The sequence below is a fragment of the Lycorma delicatula genome, chromosome 1 (assembly GCF_047948215.1).
Source record: "Lycorma delicatula isolate Av1 chromosome 1, ASM4794821v1, whole genome shotgun sequence".
Lineage (NCBI taxonomy): Eukaryota > Metazoa > Arthropoda > Insecta > Hemiptera > Fulgoridae > Lycorma > Lycorma delicatula.
In genome coordinates this window covers 108360331-108387680 of record NC_134455.1, presented here as the reverse complement: position 1 = coordinate 108387680, position 27350 = coordinate 108360331, and the positions used below count along the sequence as shown (strand labels likewise).

The window sequence follows — 27350 nt, the reverse complement described above, 5'->3', positions numbered from 1 at the left end:
CCTAGTTTTCAATTGAAATTTGACACAGACTCATTCCAGTTTTTCATCCATTTTGTGAAATCAATAATCTGCCGAGAACCGAAAACACATCTTCACTCATAAGAATGCCACTCTACTGAACAAAGATATCACAGTGATCTTTTCAGGTTGTTTCAAAGAAAACAAGCTTCCCTTTTCACACCCGCAGGCAAACCTACTCCCTCCTGTTGAGCAGTGATGGCATCTGTCTTACAACTTAACCAATTATCCAGAAAAATATTTCTGAATGATTGTGTGCTGTAAAGCAGCCAATTCTTAGACTGTTGTATGCAAAGCTTCTCAAAATGTTATGCGGATAGTCATAAAAAAAAATTATTAAAAATTACAAAAAAATTTTTATTATAAAACAAAATTATTCTACAACAGGTATTTATTTTTATTAATGTTTATTTATGTTTATTATTATTATTCAATGGATCAGCGGTTCTCAGACTTTTTTTGATATAATACAAAAGTACTGTATCATGCATTTTCTTTTCCCTTAATTTGAGAAAATTAGTTGTGTGTAGCAGCAATAAGAGTATCAGTTATTTAGCTAGCAAGAATGAATACATAACACCGACATCCGACAGATCACATGTAAATGTCTGCACCACATCACACTTATACAAACAATTTTCCTAATGACTACTATAAATAGATTGCCTTACTTTCCTCCAGCAGTTAAGTGAGTTGATCGTCATTACCCTACAGACAGGCAGATACAGTTGCTTTCAGTATTTTACATACTCTGGGATAATTTGTTATGAAAATATTGTTATGGTTCTTTTTCATTTGATAAAATTGAAGTGCTATTGTTGGCATACCTATCTTGAAAGGTACTTTTTGTTACAAGTTTCTTGCATACTTATTTTTGTAGTTCGATTGAATTAATTTGGTTTAGTTTAGTTGACATAGAATATATTTAAGAACATGGATAATTGACTTAAAAGAACAATGACAGAACAATTGTCGGTTAAAAGCCTATAACATCAAACTCTTATTTCAGAATTAGAATTTGTGGCGAGTCTTGATTTTTTCCTAGTAAAATACAAAAAGTTGTAAAGAAAATATGATCCGGAGTACATTAGCATTGAATTTTGTGTCATGGATGTAAACAGTCTGCCTCAGTGTGCAATCTGCATTGAAATTCTTTCATACCAAAGCATGAAATGACAACCTTAGTACTAAGCATTCAACGTCAGAAAACAGACATCAGGATTTTTTTATTTAAAGATTGTCAAAGATAAAATGCACAAAGAAAATTATTTTATCTTTTAAAAGGATTACTAGAAAAACAGTTAAGGGCATCTTTCTTTGTGAGTAACAAAAATGTAAAAATAAAAATTAAAAAAGTGTGGAAAAGCTCGTACGATTGTTACCTGCTGCAAAAAATTGCTGATTTGTATGTAGAGTGAATCATCAGGTAAGCAGCTAGATATGATACTACTGTCAAATGATGCCTGCACCACAGAATGGCGTGAGTGGTAGCGTCTTGGCCTTTTATTCGGAGGTCCTGGGTTCGAATCCCAGTCAAGCTTGGCATTTTTCATATGCTACAAAATTCCATTTCCATATCCCATGCATAAGCTTCAAGCTTATGTGGTGATGTCAGCAAGCAAAAAAAAAAATGTTAAAAACTTAATACCTCAAGTCAAAATAGTGACTTTTTTGTCAAACAAAAACAAATTGAGAACACAGATGTAAAAAAACTATGCTCAACTTATGGTTTATGTGCAGTATATATTTAAAAGTACAAAGAAAGAGGATTTTTATGTTTTTATTAGCAATCATCATGAACTACCACTAATGAAATATTCAAAAAGTTGTATAACTTCTTTACAGAAAATTGACTGGACTGGAAGCAGAGGGTTGCTTCTGTTCTGATAGTGCTTGAGCTATGACAGGAAAATGTGGAGATGTTACCAACGTAAAATTGGCTACAGAAAATTGTACCCTCACATTGTAGCATCCACAGAGAAACTTTAGCAGTAAAATGGATGCCTAAACAATTTAAACATGTTCTCCAGAAAGCTGTCAAGGTGGTCGGTCAGTTTATTAAATCTCAGACCATAAACTGTCATTTATTTTTGAAACTGAATAATAAAATGGCGAGTAACCACATTCAGTTACTGCTACACATAGAGATGAGATGATTTTTAAAGGAAGAATGCTAAGCAAGTTAGTTGAGCTATATTCAGAGCTGTAGCTTGTCCTAATGGATATCAGTTTTAATCTGCATGATGGATTGACAGACAAGCTGTGGATTACAACAATAGCTTACTTGTCAGATATTTTCAGTCGCCTAAATGACTTAAACATAAGTTTGCAAGATGAAACAAGAAATTATTTGTAGAATCTTGGTACATGACAAAATAAAGGCATTTATAAAAAAATGTCAAATGATGAATAATATATTTTGAATGAAAACCTGCAATCTTTTACAAATTTGGAAAATTTTGTGACTACATAAAATTGAATTGAAGGATAATCTCATCAATATTACAAAACGCCTTCGACTAATGCTCACTGAAACTTGAATGTTTTATAGAAAACTATTCTGAATTCCTATGGATACGAAACCCTTTCATATGGATATCATTCCTTAAACCCTAACTTACGGTGAAACAAAACCTTTGATAGAACTAACTTGTAATGGAGGTTTGAAAATGGGATTTGCTAAATTAGAGAAAGTGAATTTTGGATAAAGGTTAAAAATGAATATCCATTGCTATCCAGAAAAGCATTGTTATATTTAATTCAATTTTCTACTACATAACTTTGTGAAACTGGGTTTTCTAATGTGATGACAGTAAAAAATAAATTTTGTAATAAACTAAACCTTGACCCAAATTTGCGCTAAGTTCAGCTGAACCAAATATTTTTTCACTTGCTTTAAGGATGCAGCACCATCCTTCTACAGAATTTTGATTTTCAAGAATATTGTAGTTATCAATGTGAGTATACATATAACTTTTTTTTGTAAAAATTATTAAAAAATTTGTAATAATAATAAAAAATTGTAATACATAATTTTTTTGAAAAATAAGTAGATACTTTCAAAAAGGTTGTAATTTTTCATTGCTTTATTCTGAGGTATAATTCTATCGCTATCCTAATGATATAATTACATACTTGATAGTTCATTGGTATGCTATTGATCTGTAATTCACATGAGTGGTATGTAAAAAAGATTTGAGAATTGCTGCTCTAAATAGCTTATTTCAAAGAATACATCTGGCTAAAATGAACAAGGCGCATATAAACCAGGTTCAGTTGGGGCAATGGTCAGCTGCCAGTAAAAACAACCATCATCCATAGCCTTGAACATGTTAAATTATGTTAGTTGCAGTTCCTTTTTGAAGAAGTAATTGGGTACTGTTTAGTGAGTAACTTAAAATTACTTTTATTTGAATCAGAATGTACATGTTATCGCTGCGTGGTTGCTGGATTTGGTTAATGGTAGTTTCAAATGGACGGTTGGTCTGAGTGTAACAAGATCCCCATTTCATGTTTATAACTTTTAAATCCTACTTATTGTGAGGTAAAATAATTCTAATTCCTGATTTTTAGAGATAATAATTACTTCATTGTTTAGATAATTGCTATGAGTCATCAAACTGAAATATTTGATGGTGAGCCATTTAACTTTGAGATGATCATTGGTCGATACTTGAAATTTGCTAATCAGAATTCTGCTATTCATATAACACAGCGCCCAGTAATATTCAAAGCATTTGAACGAATCAAAGTAAGTTCAATGTAAAGGTAATTAAAATACAGTATTTACTAAATTTACCTTAGGAATGTTTATAGATTATTTTTTTATTATCATTATTGCTTTACCTGTAATTATTACAAATGATGGTTTTGCTTACTTTCATAAACCGGTTTAGCATTCAGAGTTAATTTTTAAATAACAGCAGCTTTGTCTTTATTTCTTTGATATGTTACATTTAATATAAGATCTAGAGCGATTAATCATTAAGACGTTTTTGAAAAAAATGAAAAGTATATTAGAGTGGGTGGTTTCATAACTTAGAGTAGATATTAGATAACACTCAAGAAAAATTAAAGGCTATAAAATTTTGTTAACAGCTTTTATGAAATATTAGAGTAGTTCTACCCTTCTTTTGTAAAATTCACCACTCAATTGTAACTTTCTGTACAAATTGTATGATCCCCATGCTTTCATTTTAGTTCAAATTGTATGAACTCATTCTTTATTAAGTATTATACACTAATAATGGCTTTAGTTTTATTCAAAAACAGGATAATTTATTAATTCTGTTTTGTTATGTTCAGGGTATTTTTGGTGATTTGTTTTTTTCTGTATGTAGGTCTCGGCTCAAAACAGTTTTTAGTTTGCTTTAGGCATGTCTAAATTACATTCAGCAATACTTCCCAGGGTAACCCTAACTTGTGTTGGGATTTCAATATCCAACTTCACTAGCTATCCAAGGATGAGGCCTTTTAACTGATCTTCTCTAGCGTCATGTGTTCTTTATATTGAAAATACTTCTCAAAATAGTATTACAAACAATCTTAGCATTCTGGATTACAGTGTGTGTTTATTGAAACCACAGATCATTGAGAAAGTAACTGTTGACCGTTGTGCCATGATACTGAAAATTAATATCATACAGACTAAATAGAGTTCTCTCTGGTGTACTGACTGTACATTTTTCAGAGGATATATTAAAAACAATAAAGTTCCCAACTTTGTTGATTTTTTTTTCAAAGTTGAATGCAGCATTTTCCTTAACCTGCAGAAGGTTTTTCCACTAGGTAAAAATAGCTATGTTTTAATTTTAGTTCGGTCTATATTTCTGATGGTTCATTCCAGAGAAAATTAGCTTATTTTCAATAAGTGGTTGCATGATCATTTTATTTTCTTCAAATTTCCCATCTCAAAATTTCAAAACTTATTTTTACAAATTTCATGTGTTTCAAAAAACTATTACTTTTTAACTTATAATAATACTTGGTTAATCCAAAATATTTGAAATCTTCACATCTTAAACTATTGAACTGGATTTTTTAATTAATTGAACTGGCTGATTAAAATTAATTTTATAAAAATTATTCAGTAATTAATATTGTTCATTATTAATTTTATTCAATTGTTACGAATTCAATAAAACTTTAAAAAATGCTGATCTTTTATCTAATGAGGGGGAAAGAACACAACGTAATTTTTCCCACAGTTAAAGAACTGTTCCTGAGGAATTACCACAAAAAATTATGCTATTTTCCATCCCTTTCTATTGGTACATGTTTAACATTTTTTATATTTTAAAAATTTGTAATTATTGAACCTCCGTACCTCAAAATGGCGGCCAAGTAAAAATAAAATTTAGAATTATGAATTTTACAACAAAGTTTTTAAAGCTTGAAAGTTTAAACTTGTTATTGACATTGTTAGATATAAAATATACCTCACATCTAAAAATTTTTATATAATTACAATTCATAATATTTAATAAATATGTTTTTTTAATTAAAACTTTATTTTAAGACGAATCACATTTAAATATGATTGTATATATAATCCAACTTGATCTACCTAAGTACAGAAATTATAAATTAAATAAGATGATACTTACATAATTTTTTCATATCTTACAATAGCGGTTTCGTGGTAATCCACATCTTCAGTTGCAATTCACTTTCTAAGTGTTCATATCAAACTACATATCACACTCAAATACAATTAAATATATATAAAAATGTTTTTAATAATGTATGAAAAACCTTTTTTATAAATTAAAATTGAAATTCAAGAATTAAAATATAAAAATTCTTTTAAAAATTACAAATTAAAAGATTTTTTAAAAATATATAAATTATAGAAAAATTATTAAAAACTACATATACAGTCAAACCTCTCTAATTCGAATATCAAGGGGCCAATATTTTTTTTGACTTAAGGAGTTTTCTGTTTAGAGAGGTAAAATAATGAAACTCAAAAATTTTACAGAAAAATTTCATAATTTAATAAAACTGTGTGTTAATCTATACTACAGTACTAAATTATGTTAGAAAAGACAAAATGTGTATAGTATTATGTAAAATTAAAAAAAAATTAAATACAGTACAGTACCTTTAATTATTTCTTGAAAAAAGTGTGTAATTTTTTTTTAGTTTTCGTCTGGCACATTGAAAATCAAGGGTATTTTCAGTCTTCACTGATGCACTAAAAACACCACCTTCTACTTTGCTTGAACTTTTGAAGAATGTTCGAAGGTTATTTTTTGCCAATTTCGTGTCTTGCTGTAATTGTAATTTTTACTTGTTTCGTTTCATCTTCATCGGAATCCTTACCAATGGTTGAATGTGACACAGACGCAATGATTTCATCATTGGTTGGAGTGCACTAACTGTAATATCATCATCAAAATATCAGATTGAAATTTGATATTTCAATCAGATGAAATTTCGTCCATACTAATATGAAGGTTTTTGCAAATTACACTCCATTCTTCTTCTGAAATTGAGAAAGGGTATACAAATTCATCTTGATTTTATACACTATACTACAGTACTAAATTATGTTAGAAAAGACAAAATGTGTATAGTATTATGTAAAATTAAAAAAAAAATTAAATACAGTACAGTACCTTTAATTATTTCTTGAAAAAAGTGTGTAATTTTTTTTTAGTTTTCGTCTGGCACATTGAAAATCAAGGGTATTTTCAGTCTTCACTGATGCACTAAAAACACCACCTTCTACTTTGCTTGAACTTTTGAAGAATGTTCGAAGGTTATTTTTTGCCGATTTCGTGTCTTGCTGTAATTGTAATTTTTACTTGTTTCGTTTCATCTTCATCGGAATCCTTACCAATGGTTGAATGTGACACAGACGCAATGATTTCATCATTGGTTGGAGTGCACTAACTGTAATATCATCATCAAAATATCAGATTGAAATTTGATATTTCAATCAGATGAAATTTCGTCCATACTAATATGAAGGTTTTTGCAAATTACACTCCATTCTTCTTCTGAAATTGAGAAAGGGTATACAAATTCATCTTGATTTTATACACTATTAAACTGAATTTATGCTATCTATGCTTCTTTGGAAATCATGTACAGTATGTAAATTCTTTATTGATAACGTTTAAAAACATGTTTTCATCAAAGAAATAATATGTATATCAAGATTTTTGAATAAAGGTGATTTAATTCGATCTAAAGAGAATTTTTCAAGGGGACAAAGTAAATATTTGATTTAGGGAGTTATTCAAATTAAGGAGGTTCAATTTACAGAGGTTTGACTAAAAATATGATGTCAAATTTGATAAAAAATTAAAATAATTAGAAAAAATGTACCAAGTATCTTGACTAGCCAATGTTATAGTACTGTATGGATTTGAATTAAATTGGATTTATGCATTATCATTTTTATTTGAAAAAGTGCTGCCATCTACTGCACTCTTTATAAGTGTGTCATCTTCATATATTGTTTGCAAGTTGATCAGGTTGAATTCCTTTTTATATTTATATATATAAACTTCTCCAAAATACCTAAACCTTTATTATTATTATTATTATTTATATTATATTTCTTGATTTCCAAATTGATTTGAATATCAGAAATAGAATGTTTGTTGTTAATGAGGTGCAACATTAGATAAACCCAATTTTTCACTTTTTAAAGTGTCTAACATGTTCAAGAAATCTTGTTTTAAAAGATCTACTAGTTTTGACTATATAAATGTGGTCACAGTTGTTACATTTTATTTTATAAATTCCACACAAAATGTATAAATTATTTGAATCAGTATGGTTACTATTTTTTAAATGTTTTATTATGTTTTGTCTTATATGCAGGTTTAAATTTACTTTTATCATAAACCTTAGTTATATTTTCAACAATGTTTTCAGTATATAAATATACATTGTCAATTTTTTTGTGTGTCATTTGGAATGGAACGGAATGCAAGAATGGCGGGAGTTTCAATATTTCTCCCTACATATCGCAGAGCTTGGACAATGTCCCTTGCTGCTGTATCTTTCTATTATCGGGTGGATTTCATCGGTTATAAATTTTAAGTTTTATTTATGGACGTATTTGGTAATTTGCGTTCCTATCCGTATAGACGATCGGTAAATTTATTTACTGGTTCTGACCGTGAGAGACTAAGCTTTTAAACCTAGTAATCCCGGCGTGATTCCCCTTCAGTCCATCCACTGAAGTACTTTCGGTACCAGCACCTATGGGCTAGCAGGAGTGCCCCTAACGGAGCCCTAGTTATTTGAAGGGAGAAATTCGCCTCGTTCTCTGGAGGGAGTTGCATATACTGACTAAATGAAATTGCGGTCTCTTCGTGGGACGGTGTGGGTTGTTGTCTAGCTTTTTATAGTTTTAACAAAATTTAAGTGCGAAACCGGTCACTTTCGCGCGGTTTCCATTTATAGGTTACGCGATATAGAGGCTCCTAAGCCTGAAGAGAGTCATTTTTTGACTCTCGTACAGTCTCCTCGCGGTGGTTCGTTTAATACGGTATGAGGCCGTTTTCTTATACCCTGTGGAGCACGGTCCTCTCGGCAGATGTCCCGGAGATAGTTCGGACACGGCCGCTCTCCCGAACAGTCTGCTTGCCTGCGCCACCCTCACCTCGGATACGGTGTGTAGTCCCGCATCGTAGCGAAAAGTGACGTTTCTGATGAACCACGGTGCTCCAAATATCGTCCGCAACGCTATGTTTTGGACGGCTTCTAATTTCTTTTGAAGCGTGGAGTTCAACAAAGCTCTCCATGCCGGATAAGCATATGTTAGAATCGGCAGGACGTATAGCCGAAAAGTGAGCAATTTGGTCGCCAGTGGATATGGGCTGGCACTGTTCAGTACTGGGTATACTGGGGCCCGACGGCCTTTGCCCTTTGGGTCAAATATTTAATATCTTCTCCTAAGGTAAGCCGTTTATCCAGGACTACTCCCAGGTTCTTGACTGTTTTCCCAAAGGGGATTTTCTCTCCTGAGATTTCCAGCCCCCTGGCTGGAGCACATGTCTTGTATGTGAATATCACTGCCACAGATTTTTCACCGTTGACCTTGATTCTCAACATATCGAGCCACGGCTTTACTAGATCCAATTGCCGTTGGAGTCTCTCGATCGCGTAATTTACACTTCCGGATTCATAATAATATGCCGTGTTGTCTGCGTATAGAGCTGTTTTGACTCCTTCCGACAGCGGCTTATCGTTGATGTAGGCCGTGTACAAGAACGGCGAAAGCACTGCTCCTTGGAGGACTTCAGCGGCTACGACTCTGGTGGAGATTGTTCCCCCTACGCGTTCAACAAATTGTCGGTCTAGTAAATAAGACCATATCAATCTGACATAGCGACAGGGAGTCGTCCAATGTGCGAGTTTATACAACAAGCCGCTGTGCCAAATTTTGTCGAAGGTTTTAGTCACATATAGAAAAACGGTTGCAGTTACCGTTTTAATGTTTAGGCCTCCGACAAGACTGTCGATTATTTTAATCATTTGGAGAGTCGTTGAGTGGCTCTCCCTGAACCCAAATTGCTCAGGCCGTACTCCTTTTCCCAAATGATACCTAAGTCTCTCCAGGAAAATCCTTTCGAATAGCTTTGACAACATTGGTAATAAGGAAATCGGACTGTAATTCTGGGGAAAGAGCAGATTGTTCCCGGTTTGGGTAGGCATACCACCTTTGCAGTTTTCCAGCAATTCGGAAAATATCCAATGTACATGAATATTGTGGTTATGGTTGCTATAAGAGCAGGTGGAATATTCCAGAATGCGCGGGCACTGATCCCGTCAACACCTGGAGCCAGGTTGTCAACACCTTGTCAGGGCTTGTGGCTTTGATTGCAGCGGAAACCTCCGCCTCAGTGACTTGGTTTATTTCTGGTGGGGCGTCCTCCACCTGTGCTAAATAATCTACGAGAAAGGACTCCACCTCGGTTGTGTGTGTCATTTATTGGCAGTAGAGATGTAGTATTGTTAATTTTTGAAATTTGTTTTTTGTATATATTATCAATTAGTCACTGTAACCATTACGTATAGTAATTTTTTTATAATATCTATTTCTTTGTTTAGTTCATTTTTATTACATTGTGTATAATTAATTCCGCTGTTAATCATGTTTGTATATGTATTAATTTTGTGTGACCAAGGATGATTTTAATATCTATGTATTGTGGTTTTATTGGTTGTGGGTATCCTATATACTGATGTTATAAATTGATTAATTCAATTTATAACAAATTTAATTATATTTTTTATCAAATTTGACATTGTATTTTTATATATTTAGTTTTTAACATTTAAAAAAAAATTTAATTTTATTATTTATATATTTTTAAAAAAGCTAATTTATGATTTTTAAATTAATTTTTATATTTTAATTCTTGAATTTCAACTTTAATTTATAAAAAAAGTTTTTCATATATTAAAAAAAGAATTATATATATTTAATTGTATTTGAGTGTGATATGTAGTTTGATATAAACACATAAAAAGCAAATTACAACTGAAGATGTGGGTTCCCACAAAAGCCCAATTGTAAGATATGAAAAAATAAGATATGTGTCATCTTATTTAATTTATAATTTCTGTACTTAGGTGGTTCAAGTTGGATTATATATACAATATACATTAGTACAGAAGGATGTATAGGTCTTGATAAGATTGACTAAAAAAAATTAAATAGGGTTATGTGATTAACTTCTGTTTATTGTTGTTTTCGAGAAAATAATTAATCTGGATATCTGAACACGCATTTAAATAAGTGGCATACTTAAATATACAATTCTGTCATATGCGGAATTATTAAAAAAAAATAATTGATAATTTCCTATTCAAAATTTTTGCGATCAACAATTGTTTTGTTAATATGGGGATAGTATTTCTGGTGTTTAAAAGACTCAATCAATTAATAATCTGAGTGCATGGGCAAATTGAAGTTAGATATGGAAAGAGTTTTTATGTAAAACTGAAGATTTTACAAAAACTCACCAATTTCTTCCACAAAAACTCTTTCTAATACATGGGCCATTAATATTAATTATTTTTTATTACAATGTTGTAACTTAACATCAATGAACTGAGTAAAAGTTTTATTTTAATAAGAGAGATATATGATTTTTCAACTTTGCTTTTCATCACTATGAAATTCAACTTTTTGTAAGAACAAATAAAGTAACTATTAAAGATTTCTACAATTTTAGAAATAATTTTATAATTTGTGGTGGTAGATAGAAGCTGAGAAAGGTTTATTGCAAAACAGCTGAATTTAATTTTCTATTAGCAAGCCAGAGAGCACTTCTTCCACTACTACTGTTAAATAAAAAATGTTACAGAGCTCACACTTATAAAATTTGTCTATAAAAGGTTATAGATATTAAGAAAACCATATATATAAGGTAAAATTATCTTTTGTCTTCTTTTTTTATTATTTTTCTCTTTAATGTTATTAAATAAAAATAAAGTAAAATTTCCATTTATTAAGTTATTTAATGAAATGTTTAAAATGAAAAATTTCTCATTACTGAATATTGGTGGTAATAAATGTGATTTATTATGACAGATTTCAAATATCACTGCTACCTGTTAGTATCAGTTACTTAGTTATAATTAATTATTATTAACTTGTATTTACAAAATAAGAATATTTTGTAAATATTCATCACTTCATATTTCTAGTTATTTATTGAGGTTATTTAAATATATCATTAATTTTTTTCTTTTTAGCATTTAGAGCTTATTTCTCCTGTCAATCCTTCAGCCAAGAACATCCAAAGGGAGTTTCAGTTGTACAATTTCCTGTTGACAAAAGAACAAGTAACTACCACTGTTAATCGCTATTCAGGAATACCAACTGATGTCACTCAGTGGGCTACAAGCAACCTTCTTTAACAAGTTGATGATTTTTTTATACTACCAGTTTGAACATGTTTCTATTTAAATGCAGTTTTTTTTTAAGAAATAAGATTTATTCTACTTAAACTTATGATGTTTGATTTAAGAAAAAATTCTGTAAGAATAAAAATAAAAGGATATATAGAACACTGAAAATACATACATAAAAGTGAAAATCTGTAAAAATGAATTTACCTAGAGTTGTTGATAATGGACAAATTATGATGAGGACAAATGCAGTATTATAGTTTTATTTAATTAGTGCTTTTAATTAACTGTCATTATTATGTTAATAAAGTATACTATAGTAGAATTCATGAAATCCTAACTAATTAAAACCAGACCTATATGGTTGTCTAGAAAAAAGGATTATAATGGAAATTCTAATCATTTCGTTGTACAATAAATGGATGTTTATTAACTCTGAACTAAATAAAACATTGTACATATTGAAATACTTAAAAAGAAAATTTAATTAAATTTATTTTTATTTAAAAATATAATTTTTAAATAAAAATAAATTTTAATGTTTTCTACAACTGGTGAAGTGAATAAAAATTCACAGTTACTGCTAAGTAACTGTGAATTTAACTAAGCTGTTTTTAAGTAACAACTAAATAGTTTGTTTAATAAAGGCTAACTGTTACATGAGCATAGTAATAATTATTGTTTTTTTAACTGTAATGAAGAGCAGACTAATTTTAAGTTCATTGTAGCCATAGTGATGTTTATGCCAGTTTGTGAGAGGAAAAATTACATTCCAAGAAAAGCCATAAACGTTAGTTGGATGTAAGGAGTTATTAAGGTTTGAAAATGAAGATGTATATTTTCTAGCAGGAGAATTTTTACCTTATTCTCAAGGAGTTGCTCTATCTTCCAGGAAAAATGAACATTTTTTTTTAAGATTCCCTGGCGACCCTGGTTTTCAGAGTGGGATTGGACAGTATTTATATAGCCCATAAATACAGTACGCTGCTTACTTATGTTATTACATGGAGCAGAAGCTTCATATTTATGAACTAATATATTATCTGGCAGAAATTCACCATTAATGGCCACCCTTACTTTTTAAATTCCTTATCTGGGCACAGATGTAGTTGAAAATATTTTGTCTCTGCTTTCATAATTTTTTATGACTGATGGTGTTGCAATCTTTCTTGTAGAAACCACTTATGAACAGCTTCATCAAGAGAAGAAAAGTCACTAAGTTTTGTAGTATGTCAGTTATCAAAAGGTACATAACATTCTTTTTTAACATTGCTAATCCTTTAGTTGCATACGTTAAATTTGACCAGTCAAGCTCCATTGCAGAATGGTATTGTTTACCTTTCATCTGGGTTTGAGTCCTGGTCAGGCATGGCATTTTTTCATAAACAACAAAAAATTCATTTCATTATCCATTGCTAGTTGTTGCAGGTGCAGCCAGAATAAAATTGAATATAGAGAAGTTAATAGCTGTTGGGTTTTCTCAAGTAAGTTTTAAACTTCAACACATTAGTTCATTGTTCTGAGGGAACAGATTGTAGATGTTTAATTGTTAAAAAAAGACAGAGTTTTAGCTGCAGCTTACACTGACTAGCTATATTTTTTCAAATACAAGTTGTTTTGTTTCACTTAGTATAATTATTTTAAGTAAAAAAAATATTTTTTTTTGTTTTTGTAAGATTTCTAAATCTTGATAAAATTATTAAAGTTTATGGTTTCTACAGTAAGAGTTTCAGTACTTGTTCGCATTACCAGATGTAAGATTTGAAATTTAAAGATTGGTGTAGGTTTTTAAGTATATAATAAATGTTAACAAAGATAGTGGTGTACCAAATAAAAACAGAAAAATTAACAAAAATTTGAGGAAGTGTCCAAAATTATTTTAAAAAGAATTTTCTGTTAGTTCTGTTTTTATATTAAGTGAATAATATACTCTGTTCCCAACAGGGAAGTATAACTTGTGTATAATGCTGAAAAAATCAACTCCTTGGACCCAAGAATTTTTTTATTATTTTTGTTTATGGATAAATTGTTTATGGGTTAAAAAAAATTAAGAAAGCCATAGACACTTAATTTTGAATTTTTTTTTATTCAGAGACTGTAAAAAGCATGTAAACATTAGGTTACATTGGGTCTCATCACAAACAAAATTTAATACCTATACATATAAACAAAATTGATTTTTTAAAGTTCATGAAAGTTCTTAAAACAGTTTCTGTTTGTGTTCAAGCGTAAAAAGACATTATAAGTCTGACACTTAATTCTGCAGTTTGGACTATCAAGTCCTGGCAGTAAACATCTTGATGATTTAACATCAGGTGGTATCTCAGACATGTGTAATACACCATTTTTTTTCATTTTTCATCGAAAGGCAAGGGAACCACTTTTTGTTTTTTTGGTGATGACTTCTGGCTCACTACCCACATCATCATTAAGTAAGGCTTCAACAATTTCTAAACGAAAGTCAAGAAGGTCTAGTCGATGTTGTTTATGTGTACCACTAGCTATATCATTTGTTTACTGTTCAATCCATGATAAAACTCTCCCAAAATCAATAAAATGAAAACATACATATGCTGTCCATTTTTTTATTTGTGCACATTCTTCTGTAACATCTCAACCAATCAAGGAGATTCACTTCTCCCATGTTCGTGTTGTAATTAGCTATTGTCAGCAGATTATCTACATCAATATATTCCTTTGTAGTTTTGCAATAATGTTAATTTTTATCAACTGGAGTGATTCTGTGAATGTTAGTTGCTATTAGAACAGCCTTGTTATTGAACCATTTGATAATAGAAATTTAACCATCTTTCTGAACCAACTGACAGAAGGATCCTCTTCCTCTTTTTTTCTTTACGAGTGCATCGGTTGCGAGGTCTCTCAAAGAAGGTACTCTACACATTTTTTAAGGGCTGGTGCAAAAAAACCCCTTGGCAAAAAAATTTTCTAACAGAAGGATTGATGTAAAAAATTATCAACATAAATATTGCAACTATTTGGCAAAGTTTGAGTTTCATTAATCTCTTTCCTTCAACATCCAAATGGCTGACATCAGTATTTGCATTAATTTCACTTCCTTTGCACTCGTATATAAAAAAAGTCCAAGGAAAGCCCATGAGGTGCACAACATACATAGTTTTTAAGGCCACAAGGGTTTGGTTTTAATCTTTTAAGTAGTATTGATCAGCCAGAGGTTCCAGGTTCGAATCCCAGTCAGGCATGGCATTTTCACACATGCTGCAAATCATTCATCTCATATGAAGCAATACCTAATGGTGGTCCCAAAGGTTAAACAAAAAAAGTATTGACGAGCAGCTACATGACCCCAAAATGGGATCATTTGCTCATCAATTGCTACATTACATCTTCAGGGGTTACACATACATGCATTTCTTATGCAGTCTAATAACCTAAGAACCTTCCAAAATTTACACTGCTGTATTTCCACTTGATCTACATCATTGTATTCACGGCATCTTAGATTTCCTATTATTTCAAAATAATTTCCAATCATCTAATCTGCAATCAGTGTACCCAAGTTTTCTCTGCCCAGTACATCCTTATTATTGGAGATTTCAAATAACCCATAATGATGGTTATACCAATAAACTTTTTCTTATTGCTAAGAGCCACTACCTTCTTAGGAATTCCAATTTTTTCTGTGATTAATCTACTTGTGGCATTGGTCATTTGACCAAATAAATAATCAGGTAAGGTACCTCTTATCTTTGAACTGGACTTAAATATTGGCTCATCAAATGGAAGTGCAGCCTTGTTCAATCAATGTTGCAGCTGTTGAATCTCTGCAGCAGGCTCTTTAAGTAGATCTGCAGGATAACTAGAGGAGAACCTAAAGGTATCGCCATATCATTATATTCTAAATCGCTTTCGGAATCATTACTTTCCTCAGTAATTGGAATGAAGGGTCTAAATCTTAATCATCGGAGAAACCTTCAATATCTGATGATGACGTATCCAGTATATTTTCAATAAATTCTTCCTCTTCTATAAAAATGCAAATTTTTTAGCTTCAAATAATTTTTAAAAAATATATAAAAATAAATATTTTTAGTAAAACCTCTACTTTTAATAAACAGTAAAACTTTATTCAATTAGTTATTTACATGTTACAGACCATATACAAATTATAACAAATTTATAAAAAGCAAATAAGAATTTCCCATTGTAAAAATACTAAGAAGTTGTAATATACATCAAGTACAAACAACCACTGCTGAGACCTAGTGTAACCTATAAGTTACAGCATTTATGAGAAGCTTAAAAATCCCTCTAAAAATGTTAAAATCCTCATTTTTATTTTAATGTAAGAAAATTTTATTTTGTTACTTAATATTTTCTAAAAAGAAATAGCATCAAATAAAGTGTACTTACTAATGTCAATTATTAGCATAACTTTGACACTGGAAGCTCATTCCTTGATTCCTGAAGGTAGCCATCTTTAATCACATCTGCTTTATGTTCAGATCTATTTGTATCGTTTGTTAACATTCATCTATGATAGAAGACTAATTGTGAGATCTATTGGCACCATTTAGAATTATAAGCTCATGTTAAATCTAGCAAGAGTATGGTTGTGAAAATACATAACCAGTAGGTTACATCAGGTCTTGGGCCAAATTTTTTTACCTTTGACCCTGGGTCCAACGAGGTTAACCATACAAATAGCATAGTATTCAACCATACAAATGACATCTGTATTTTACAACTTGGACTGAAGTATAGAGGACCAATAGATTACATATCAAACTTGCTGAAAATGCTGTTAACTTTATTTTATTGCATTATTATTGCCACTGAGGTTTTTGCTTTGTGTTGAAGGAAACAAGCAATTAATTACTTGTTGCTTTCAGAAGAAATGGTTATTAAAAGATTTGTCAAAAAAATTGCAGAATACTCTCAAACAATATCAGTTTTTTTATTTATTTGGATTTCCTTTGATTAATAGTAAACTAGTAAATACAAAAGTAATAAAAATGCATGTGGTAAAAGTAAGTGTTTGACTACAAGAGTTCTTGTCAATATATATATATATATAAAAATTGAAGTTTAGATCCTTAAATCAATTTCATTGGTCCTGAAACAGTTATAAAAAAGTAATTAAATCATTCTGTGAACTGTAATGATTTCATTAAATTAGTAAATATAACATTGTTATTCACAAATTAATTAAATGAATGTAGCTACAAATTAAATTCTTTTTCTTTATTTGACCCTTTCAGCACTTAGTAGTGATTTTCACTTTTTTGAACAGGTTTTTCATAAATGTTTAAATATTAAAATTAATATAATTTTTCAAGAAATTTCTGCAAATCCACAAAGTTTTGTAAATATTGCACTTTTAGTTAAGTGAACCAGAAACTACTTCAATATAGTGTCAATTTTATTATTAAAAAAAAAAAGTTTGTCCATTTGCAAAAAAAAAAACCATAATCAACAGCAATGACACAGATGACTGTTGCTTTCTTTTATAGTATATAATTTCAATTGATAGGTTTTTATTTAAGTTGGTAGGTGAAGGAAATCTAGTTTATTTATTGTGCCATACATTCTGTTGTACTATTTTAACATGTGATTTTCTTCTTGGGAATGTTAAGTGGCTATTGTCTAGTACCTCAACTGCCTTTATTTAGCTTTGCTAGAAATAAATCAGTATTATTATTTTAAATACTGGAAAAAATTATTAAATTCCTCTGCTACTTGAATAGGAAATGATAATGAAAGACGAGTCCTTTTGTATTTTGGTGAAGTTCTAACCGGTTTTATTTTCAAATTCTGTTTCGCTTTTGATTACTGCTCACATGGTTTTATATTTATTGTTTAAAATAGATATTTCATTATTATAATAAAACCTCTAGGCAGAATGAATAATTTTAGCGTAAATTCTTTAGTAAGTTTTGAAATAATTCAGGTTGTTTTCATACAAATTATATTTACACATTTCACAGAGATTTCTTTACATTGAGTTAGACTCTACTTTTCTTTTAGTAATCCAAGCAATTTTCTTTATATATTTAAATCGTTTCTTTTTATAATAAAAGGCCAAGCTAGAAAGAAATCCTTCTGAAACTCAAGAATTTGTTAAATATTTCATCAAAGCTAATTTTGTTATTACTTTCCCAATTTGTTTCTGTCAACAAGATTCTCAAGTTTCTAATTGAATCTTTATTGATTAACCTTTTGAAAGAATAAATACAATCATTTTCCCAACGCATGTTTTCATTAATTTGGCAATTGATTGCTTTTATTGAATTGCATGATTTCATTTGCAATTTGATAATTATGATCTGAAAAACAATCTACGCAAAAAAATAAAAATTATTTATCTTTTGGCAAATTTGTGAAACTATAGTCTGTTCAGACGGCCCTAATAATTCTAATTGGCTGGGAGATCAGAACTGCAGACTCAAAGCAAGTTAATAGTTCATTCGCATAAGACTTGAATTGTCTAAAAGTTAACATTAAAATTGCCACACACTAGGACATCGAATTTATTAGGAATTTATATATCTTCACTAGCCCTCAACTAACTCTGATCTCAAGGGGTAGTTAAATTTATAAACTTATCTTAATTTATAAAATTTATCTTAAACCAAATAAGTTCAAGCGAACCTTCTCCAACAGAAAGTGTATGGCTACTGTGTTCTGGAACCGGAATGGAGTTCTCTTGGTGGGATTCATGGAATGTGGCACGACATATCATTGCAGCCTCACTCATACTGCATGACTCTTCAACATCTACGAAGGGCAATTAAGAATAAGCGGAGAGGAATGTTGTCATCAGGCATTGTCTTTCTCCATGACAATGCTCGGTCACACACTACAGCTGTAACAAAGAAGCTCCTGCAGCATTTTCATTGGGAAGTGTTTGATCACCCCACCATACAGCCTGGACTTGGCTCCATCCGATTTTCACCTCTTTGATCACATGAAACGCTGGCTAGGAGGACAACAGTTTGGCACAGACATCGAGCTGCAGACCAGCGTAGAAACATGGTTGAAAACACAGGCAGCTTCATTCTATGACGAGGGTATTGGAAAGTTGGTACCGCTATGACAAATGCCTAAATTGGAGTGGCGCCTATGAGAGAAATAGCGTAACTATGTAAGTATTTGTTACAAATAAAAAAGGTTTTATTTTCACTGTAGTTTTAATTTCGTGACCGATCGGATCTTGAAAAAAAAATAACCCTCGTATATAGAAATTTATTTTACAATGCGTAAATAAATTTTCATTGCTCTTAATGCTGATACCAGTCTATTCTATTTGTTAGACCAAAAACTTTGTGCACATTTTCAACTTTTGCACAATTTCGTGGAAAGAATTTAGTATGTGTAGTAAGTAGAACACGGGAAAACTGATTTTAATAGTTTGAATCAATCAACCAGTGACTTATATTACGAGATTACAGTCATAATGAAACAATAAATTGTACATGCAATTTATTTTTGAAGTTTTTTTTTACACTACCACAAAATCTGTATTTTCTTGTATATCAATCACCTTGTGCCCATTTGCTTGAATAATATTATTAAATACTGCTACAGACGTTTTATGGCTGACTTGTAAAAACATAAAATTCATAATCACGATGCACATATTTTATAAATATTAAGATGATGTGAAATACTGATATAAATAACAATTTCATAACAACCGTCTAATGAGAAAATATGTTAACCTAAACAATCAGTTTTTATCGCAGAGAAAATAAATTGATTTTACAAGAGCTGGCCAATGAATTAACATACATTTTGAAATATGTCAAATGGGTTACTTAGCTGAAATATGTTGATTTACTACAAATGTATGTTTTTATCAACTTTTGTGTGCAAGATTGATGAAGTTAATTAGCATTTGTCTTCCTTAGCAGTCTTCTGATATGTTCTACTGCAAAATTCTGTTGTCGAGTTTTAATAAACACATCCTGGTTGGGTAATTGTATAAAAACCTGTACTCTAAACAAACAAGAAATGCAGCTACCTACAGCCCTGTTAACAGCTAAGCTGCATTAGATATCTTAAGAGTTGCAGAATATCAAATGACTAAATCTTTTTTTTCACAAGAATACATATTTCAGTATATTCAAAGAGAAACTGCAACCAGTACTATTTAAAATTCAGAACTTGAGATGGTAATTGGTTTACTGAATGTGACTTCCACCACTGACATTTTATTCATATCTCAAATACTTTTATTTTGCTTATAGATGCTGCACTCTGTTTTCTGACAAGACTGGTTTGTTAAACACTAAGTACAGTTTTCACTAATTTATTGAGTTACACTAAATACAAACTGGTGATCCTGTGCATCATTGATTAAGCTACTCACATCTGTGGTGGTTCCTCCATGCCTTAGTCATCTGCTTCACATCACACTTTTTCCTTCTGCAATATCCGTTACACTGACACTAAAATGTAAGTGAGGGACAACTATTTCCATAGTGGTCAAGTTACAAAAACCTATCTTAATTTTATGTCATTTTAGAACAAACTATTTGTACAATGATACAGCATTGTCACTCATCCTCACAAGCATTACTTAATGTTGAACCATACCAAACTGGTATGAAAGCTGCATAAAATTATGGATTAATTAAAAGTTGCTTTTGTAAAAATTTCTATGCGTGAGCCCTTAAATATTTACTTTAAAATTAATGATCACTATTCATTATAATAAAAAATTTAAAAGAAAATTGTCACAAGAAAAATTTTATTGACTGCAGAGAAAAAAATATTGTGCCTGTGGATTTTTAAAAATGAAAGTCAAGAATCAATTCTACAATTAAAACTAAAAAAACTTGTATCTGGAGGAAAAGGAAATAAATTTTTCCCCAGTTCTTTAGAATCGAATTACAAGAAACCACTCCAGTACAGCCAAAGTATCTGTGATTAAATGAACTTGATTCTTTTGCTGCTTCATCCCAACACTGTCCAGATATAAATGGTAGTTATAAGCTATGTTATTTTAAACTAAGTATTATTTTCTTTCTACAGCAAAGAGAAAACTTCACAGTCTCCTTGAATACTTGCCCAATGAATAAACACTTTTTACACACACACACACACATATATGCATCAAGAGTTGTGTTATAAAACTTATTTGTCAAATATGCAATATTTCTAGTATGCTTTCTTACTTATACAGTATCTAGTAGTAGATTCTGGGGTTTGTTACATGTGTTTGTAATACAGACTGTATAGTTGGTATAGTGATTTACCAGGCTTGTCTGGATCATACTGCAAGAAAACCTTATAAAATACATGTTAAATGTAATCTTTCAATATAGGTTAAACTATTTTTATATAATTCCTTTTATTTTCTGAATCTGGAAAACAACCTTTTGCTTCATTCAATTTCAGGTTTTTTAATTTTCATTAAAAAAATAACTGTATTCCATTCTAAAGAGTTGTTACATTTAAAAATTTTTTTACAACAAAAAAATGTGTACAGAGAGAGTCAAAACCCTCAACTTTAAAACCATTCCAAATAGAATACTGTAACTTTCAGAATAAGGTATTGGTTAGCTGGTTTACCTTTTGAGGAAAAATAAAATTTCAATCCCTTCTTGGGGAATGGCTTCCAGGGGTTGTAACTCTATTAGCAGGATAGTTTGGATTTTGAAAAATACTAAATTTAGTAAGTTCAAATAATAAAAATAAATTAAACTGAATTAAATTAAAATTTATTTTGTTCCAATTAATGAGTAAATATAAAAATATTGTCACCTAATCATGCTGATCATTGATGGTCTCATCACTGTTGCAGTTGGGTGACAAACTTGATAAGGTTTTTCTATGAAATGAGATCTCAACCGAACCTGTAAGTTACTAAATCAATTTTATATGCTTTTAAAGTTGTGGTCTTTGAATCACCCAGTATAATAAAACAAAATGTCTATTATAACATATTAACCGTAATTCATTAAAAAAAGTGTGTATTCTATTTACTCTTTACTTATGTAAAAGTTAATGAAATACTGTAATACAACTGAACATTAATGTGATATTTATTACTTTAAATTGATAAAAGGGAATTATAAATTTAGGATAAAAGTGATGTTTGTTTAGTATAGATAATAATCAATATTTGTACAAGCAGAAACCACAGAAAACCAAAGATCATTGAGACTAATTTGATTACATACAAAAATGTATTAATTTTGCTTTGTACTACGAATGTCTTTGCCTTGCTTACAATTATCTTACACTGCAAAACGTTCTCAATTTCATAAATATTAATTACTGTTAATACAAAATATTTCTAGTATCAGAACACCAGAGGTTTCTTAAATAGAGAACTGGCAAAACGGAAAAAATGGTTTTCCATTTTTTCATGGATTTTCATCAATGGTTTTCCATCAGTTCCATTTTAGTTGTAGTCCTATTATCTTATAACATTCCATAACAAGTAACTAATAACTACTCATTTTATTAGTTAATTTAAGTACAGAAACTGACTTTAAAAAAGGTTAAAATAAAAAATTAACACAAAACAATGTTAATAAAAAACAAACAGGGAAATAATCACATATAAAGCACACGTTATATGAACAAGTAAATAATAAAAATGATTAAAACACAACTGCATTTATTTTTTCCAACCAGCAGAAAAAGCTTGATATTTTAAATAATTCACAAAATTATAAGTAGTAATAAAAAAAAAAACCATAATCTGTGCACAACCAAATACTTAAAATAAAATGAATGAAAAATATGATTACATTACCTTATAAGTCGAATGAACCAGTCATTTATTCTATAAATAAAAATTTATACACTTATATTTTAAACAAATTTTCTAATTAATAAAAAAATACATTCACTATTCTCTTTTAATGTGGTTAATCATCGTAATGCTATTACAAAATTTTCATGAGTCTAAATTTTGTTGTAACTAATTATTTTTACAGAACAAATAAAAATTTAAAACATACTTTCATTAAAAATCAAAATTATGTTTTTTTTTTATTTTATAGCAAATAAAAAAATATAACAATGAAACAAAATAACTACTAAAACACTACAACTTAATTATATTTTGTTTAAGTTAAGAAAGAGTATACCAGAAAAAGAGTAAACTGCTAAGGTTGTTAGGTGAGTAAAGAAACCCCAATATACCAAGAAGACAAACTTGAGTACTGTTTAGAGACACTCATGCTGTGGAGTTAAAAATACATTTTGATGTGACAATTAACTGCTATTAGTTATGAAAATATTCACTTGTAGATGCTGAAGTACCCAAGATTTTTTAAAAATCCCTCTTCAGAATATGTCTGACAGCAAGAGTTAGAAGTCGTACCTGCTGTGGCTGAGTAAATTACTAATGACTGGATAAAGTTTCTTTACAAACCTTAAAACCTTTACATACATACATGAATCATTTTCAGAATAGAAAAGATTTCTATTTATATAAATTGAAGTGTTTATTAAATCAGTGTTTAAAAGAAAATAAGTTATATGTATACAAGTCACTTTTTGTACACTTTGATAACCTCTGAACTAGTTTATAGTTTCTTATTTAACAATGATGGTGAGCCACAGCTGTATCCCTTACTTTTAAATGATATTGTAATTGGGATTAGTTCTAAAGCAAGTAGTAAAACTGTTCAGGAAGTAATCAATGATATGAGTTATGTTTGCCACAAACCTGTTTACATTTACTTTTCATTACACAATAGACTATTTTACTAGTAGTCTTTAAAATACCAGACAAAGACTCTAACACAACCAAACAATAATTACTGAAGGTACAGAAGACTAAGGTAACACAGGATTTACCCATCACACAGTACTTTATATCAGTTATTTAATTTTTTATGAAATAAAAACTAAAATCATCTCGTTACATAATATACACTATTTTTAAATGATTTTTGTTTTAATAAGATATTTTGTGTACTATTTTTATAATTATTTTCTTTTTATTAAATCATTAAAAAGTTAACAGTTCATTAAACTATAATAGAAATTTTGAAAAAAATAAGCTCTCTGATAATCACTTCAATGTTGCTGTTGTAGTGCAATTAGTAAGGATAACTAAAAAAAAATTAGTGAATACCAAAAGTATAAACATACTTTTTTAATAACACATTTTTTAAAACTAAACAAAAATATTAGGTAGTAAAAAAGACATTAATAAAAAATGAATAATTTTATTAAAAAAATTGCAATTCATGATGTGTTATTAGTGAGAACAGGCATGAGAATACTTCTTCAGGTCAAAACAGTAAGCTCTTCGTACAAAAAGCAATGTTATATTATTATACTATACAAGTAGAAGATTGTAAAGGACAGAGATACAGATCCTGCTATATTAAAAACCAAATTAATTTATGTTTACAATTCAAAAATTAATCAATTGTATCACAGCTTCAGAAACATAGTAATTGCAGTTTTAAAATTGTATTATACAAATACTTTCAGTTTTGTTAAGGCTTCAGAGCCAGTGCGGCAGCCTGTTTTAACATACTAAGAATTGATGACTGCATTTGGTTTAGTAACAATAAATTGAATATTATAAGTTTTGTGTAAATAAGTGTGTGGTTTCCTTTTAAACTACATTTAATTTTATCATAAATTACGTCACTCTACTTTCCAAGCTACTTATTATGAGTTGAAATTGGCTAAATTTCTTGTTCTGAAAAAGTTTCAAACAAATGTACATTTTCAAATATTTTTTTAAAAGTTAATAATACAAATTTTCTAAACTAAATTTCAATTATTAAACAAATAATTGAGTCAAATCCCATTTACCTACTGATAATATAAAGCAAAAACATTTAAAATAAGAAAAAATGACATTTTTGATGCATTGTAATTTTACCTAAAATTAAAATTTCTTTACAGTATTCATTTGCTTTCATATACGATGAATGTGCCTGGTTGTTATTGTTGTGTTTAATAATGAAAAAGAATGCAATAATCACCATTTGATACAAAAATAACAACCTTGTTTAGGAACATTATTCTGCCAATTCAATGAAGAAAATTTTTCATGGATTTTAAATTCTTAAAAGTGAACAGACTATAGAAAATAAAATTTTGATATAATTTTTGTAAGAGAATATTCATTCCCAAAAGAATGTATTATTATACATTCCCAAGTATGACTGAAAAAATCAAAAACATCCTTTGCAGATCAAATTAGATTTTCTTGGATGGTCAAGATTCAACAATGATATGATATAATGTTTAAAAAACTTTTCTAATAGTAATAATTGAAATAAAAATGAAGGTAAAGTTGTGAAGACATGAATGATATGTGCAAGAAGTGAATGATAATATTATTAAAGTGTAATGAAGAAAAAAGTGGTACTGATATATTAAGTGTCCTTCAGCACAATGAACCTCTACATTAGAGTTTGGCTAAATCAGCAATATAATATATTAATGCTTATCCAATACTTATTTTATAAATTATGTGATGTTAACATTGTATTTTTCTCTATTTTATTTGATATAAATCTAAACCATTTTGTAACAGCTACTGAAGCATTAAATAAATGTTTACACTGAAACACTAAATGTTCTTAACAAAGTAATAAAAAAATAATAACTTTAGGAAAATACGGCATCTGTGGGTAAATAAATAAGAAAAATTATAATGAATGAAGAAATAAAAATGATTAAAATGGAAGTACTTTATGGAAGAATGAAAATATTATTATGCACATAGTGATGGTGTATAAACTGATAATGAATGTACTAGTGGCACTTATGGTGTATTTGTTTAATGAAATGAGCAACAGAAAGCAAAAGAAATATAATTTGAATGATTGATGATTAAAATAAAAATCCCCTTATTATGAAGTGAAATAAAATCTATCATCAGGACAGCCAAAAAATAAAAGTCTGGATTCATAAAATGTATTTTTAAGATGCTGCAATCATACTGGCTGAATGCAACCAGTCACAAAAATTGTTCTGTAAAGTCAATGCAGGTTTAAGAGGAAAAATGAGGAGCAAAATAGTTTCCTATTGTTTTCCTCAGTCAGCAGAATATACTGTTGCATCACTAGCTAGTCAACCCCTCCAAAATGATCAGATGATTTGTCTGATCAGTATGATAAATGATAACCACTCTATTTATCATACAGACTGGCCAAGTAGTGAACATCATTTTTCTCATAGAAAACAACTGTTTGTGGATGTAACTGGTGCACCTTGTACCAATGCTTCAAGTGCATCACACACCTTAAAGAATAGGACAGTTAAACAATATTTAACAAACCAATATACTTGTTTCTGTCATCAAGGAATTATAAATATATGCTTTTCAATTCTGGAAGTACAGGTAAGAAGTGTAAAGTTAATTAATACATATTTTAAATGTTTTAGCCATAACCCCATTAAAACTTGTAGTCATTTACTATGTTTAAATAGGAACTAATATTAATTTTAATATTATCTCTATTATTTATTGTCCTAATCAATATTATTTAACTCAAGAATAACCCCAGTACTTCTTAATAATTATTTTATAAAAAAACTTTTATTTCTTAGTATTACTCAATAACAGAAACATGAAATCTATTGATATTACCTAACTTCATTAACATTTTCTTTTCTCAAAGGAATATAAAATTTGCATTGCTTAAGCACAAATATTTTTTCCTTCCAAATCCTTCTATTTTATACAAATCTATAGTCTTTTTTTAAGTAATTTTCCAAATGGCATATAATTAATACTACTCAGCCTTAATAAATTTATTAAGATGTTGAGGTATCCGACACTTTATTCTGCATTATAAGGTAATTTGTTAATTATGCTGACACTGGCCAATCAACAGGAGCAGATAATAATGACGTGTACTGACCTAACAGAATAACCAACAATTACAACAAAAGATATCTGTAAAATTCAACAAATGTGGGATGACACGTTACTTAATGAAGAATTCGGTGCATATTATTTTGATTTCTGTCATCTTAATAACAAATCACTATTAGAAGCTTTTTATTATCTTAATATGAAAAAAGGCACCTAATGATTCATTAAGTCTCTCAATCACGGCCAGGCAGGTGACTAACTAAGCAGGGTATTTTTTTCAGATGAGACCAAAGTTCATCTTATATTTCAGTTGATACAACTGTCCATCATTATATACCCACGATATCCTATGATGACAAGTTACTATTATGTTTAGCAATATAGTTGATTCACCTAAATATTAATATATTATAAATATTACAGTAGCAGAAAAACAATTTTTAAAGGTTGAAATGAAAGAAAGTAATTCAGAGGGTGCAACTAATGAGCAAGTAGTACAAGATTCTAGTTCTAAGTCCCAAGTGCACAGTGAAACTCTTCTAAGTTTCCAGTACAGCAGCTGTATGGTAAATGGAATGACAAATGATCTATTTACCAGGGCAGATGTTCTCCATTAAGTCCTAATTTCACCATTACCCCTAGGCAGCATCAAACCTGA

General features: G+C 29.6%; 2 protein-coding genes across 11 annotated transcripts in view; one reads left to right on the top strand and one right to left on the bottom strand.

Annotated features, from left to right (window-relative positions):
• Orc4 (origin recognition complex subunit 4) overlaps positions 1 to 14003 on the top strand; it is a 62949-nt gene extending 48946 nt beyond the window's left edge. For 3 of the 5 annotated variants that reach the window (XM_075358971.1, XM_075358989.1, XM_075358964.1), the window contains 2 exons: positions 3617 to 3769; positions 11746 to 14003. In XM_075358971.1, the coding sequence (XP_075215086.1) occupies positions 3617 to 3769; positions 11746 to 11910 (318 nt within the window). In that variant the 3' untranslated portion in view covers positions 11911 to 14003. Of the gene's footprint in view, positions 1 to 3616; positions 3787 to 11745 lie in introns of all 5 variants that reach the window. The other 2 variants (XM_075358978.1, XM_075358986.1) reach the window with 2 other exon arrangements.
• Positions 14004 to 15770: 1767 nt separating this feature from the next.
• Positions 15771 to 27350, bottom strand: part of LOC142320913 (serine/threonine-protein phosphatase 6 regulatory ankyrin repeat subunit A-like) — a 180538-nt gene continuing 168958 nt past the window's right edge. For 2 of the 6 annotated variants that reach the window (XM_075358953.1, XM_075358915.1), the window contains one exon: positions 21906 to 24559. Coding sequence is in view for 3 of the 6 variants with exons in the window: in XM_075358915.1 (XP_075215030.1) it covers positions 24500 to 24559 (60 nt within the window). In the remaining 3 variants the exon portion in view is untranslated. Of the gene's footprint in view, positions 15907 to 16293; positions 16997 to 21648; positions 21741 to 21905; positions 24560 to 27350 lie in introns of those variants that run through there. The other 4 variants (XM_075358899.1, XM_075358927.1, XM_075358932.1 and 1 more) reach the window with 4 other exon arrangements.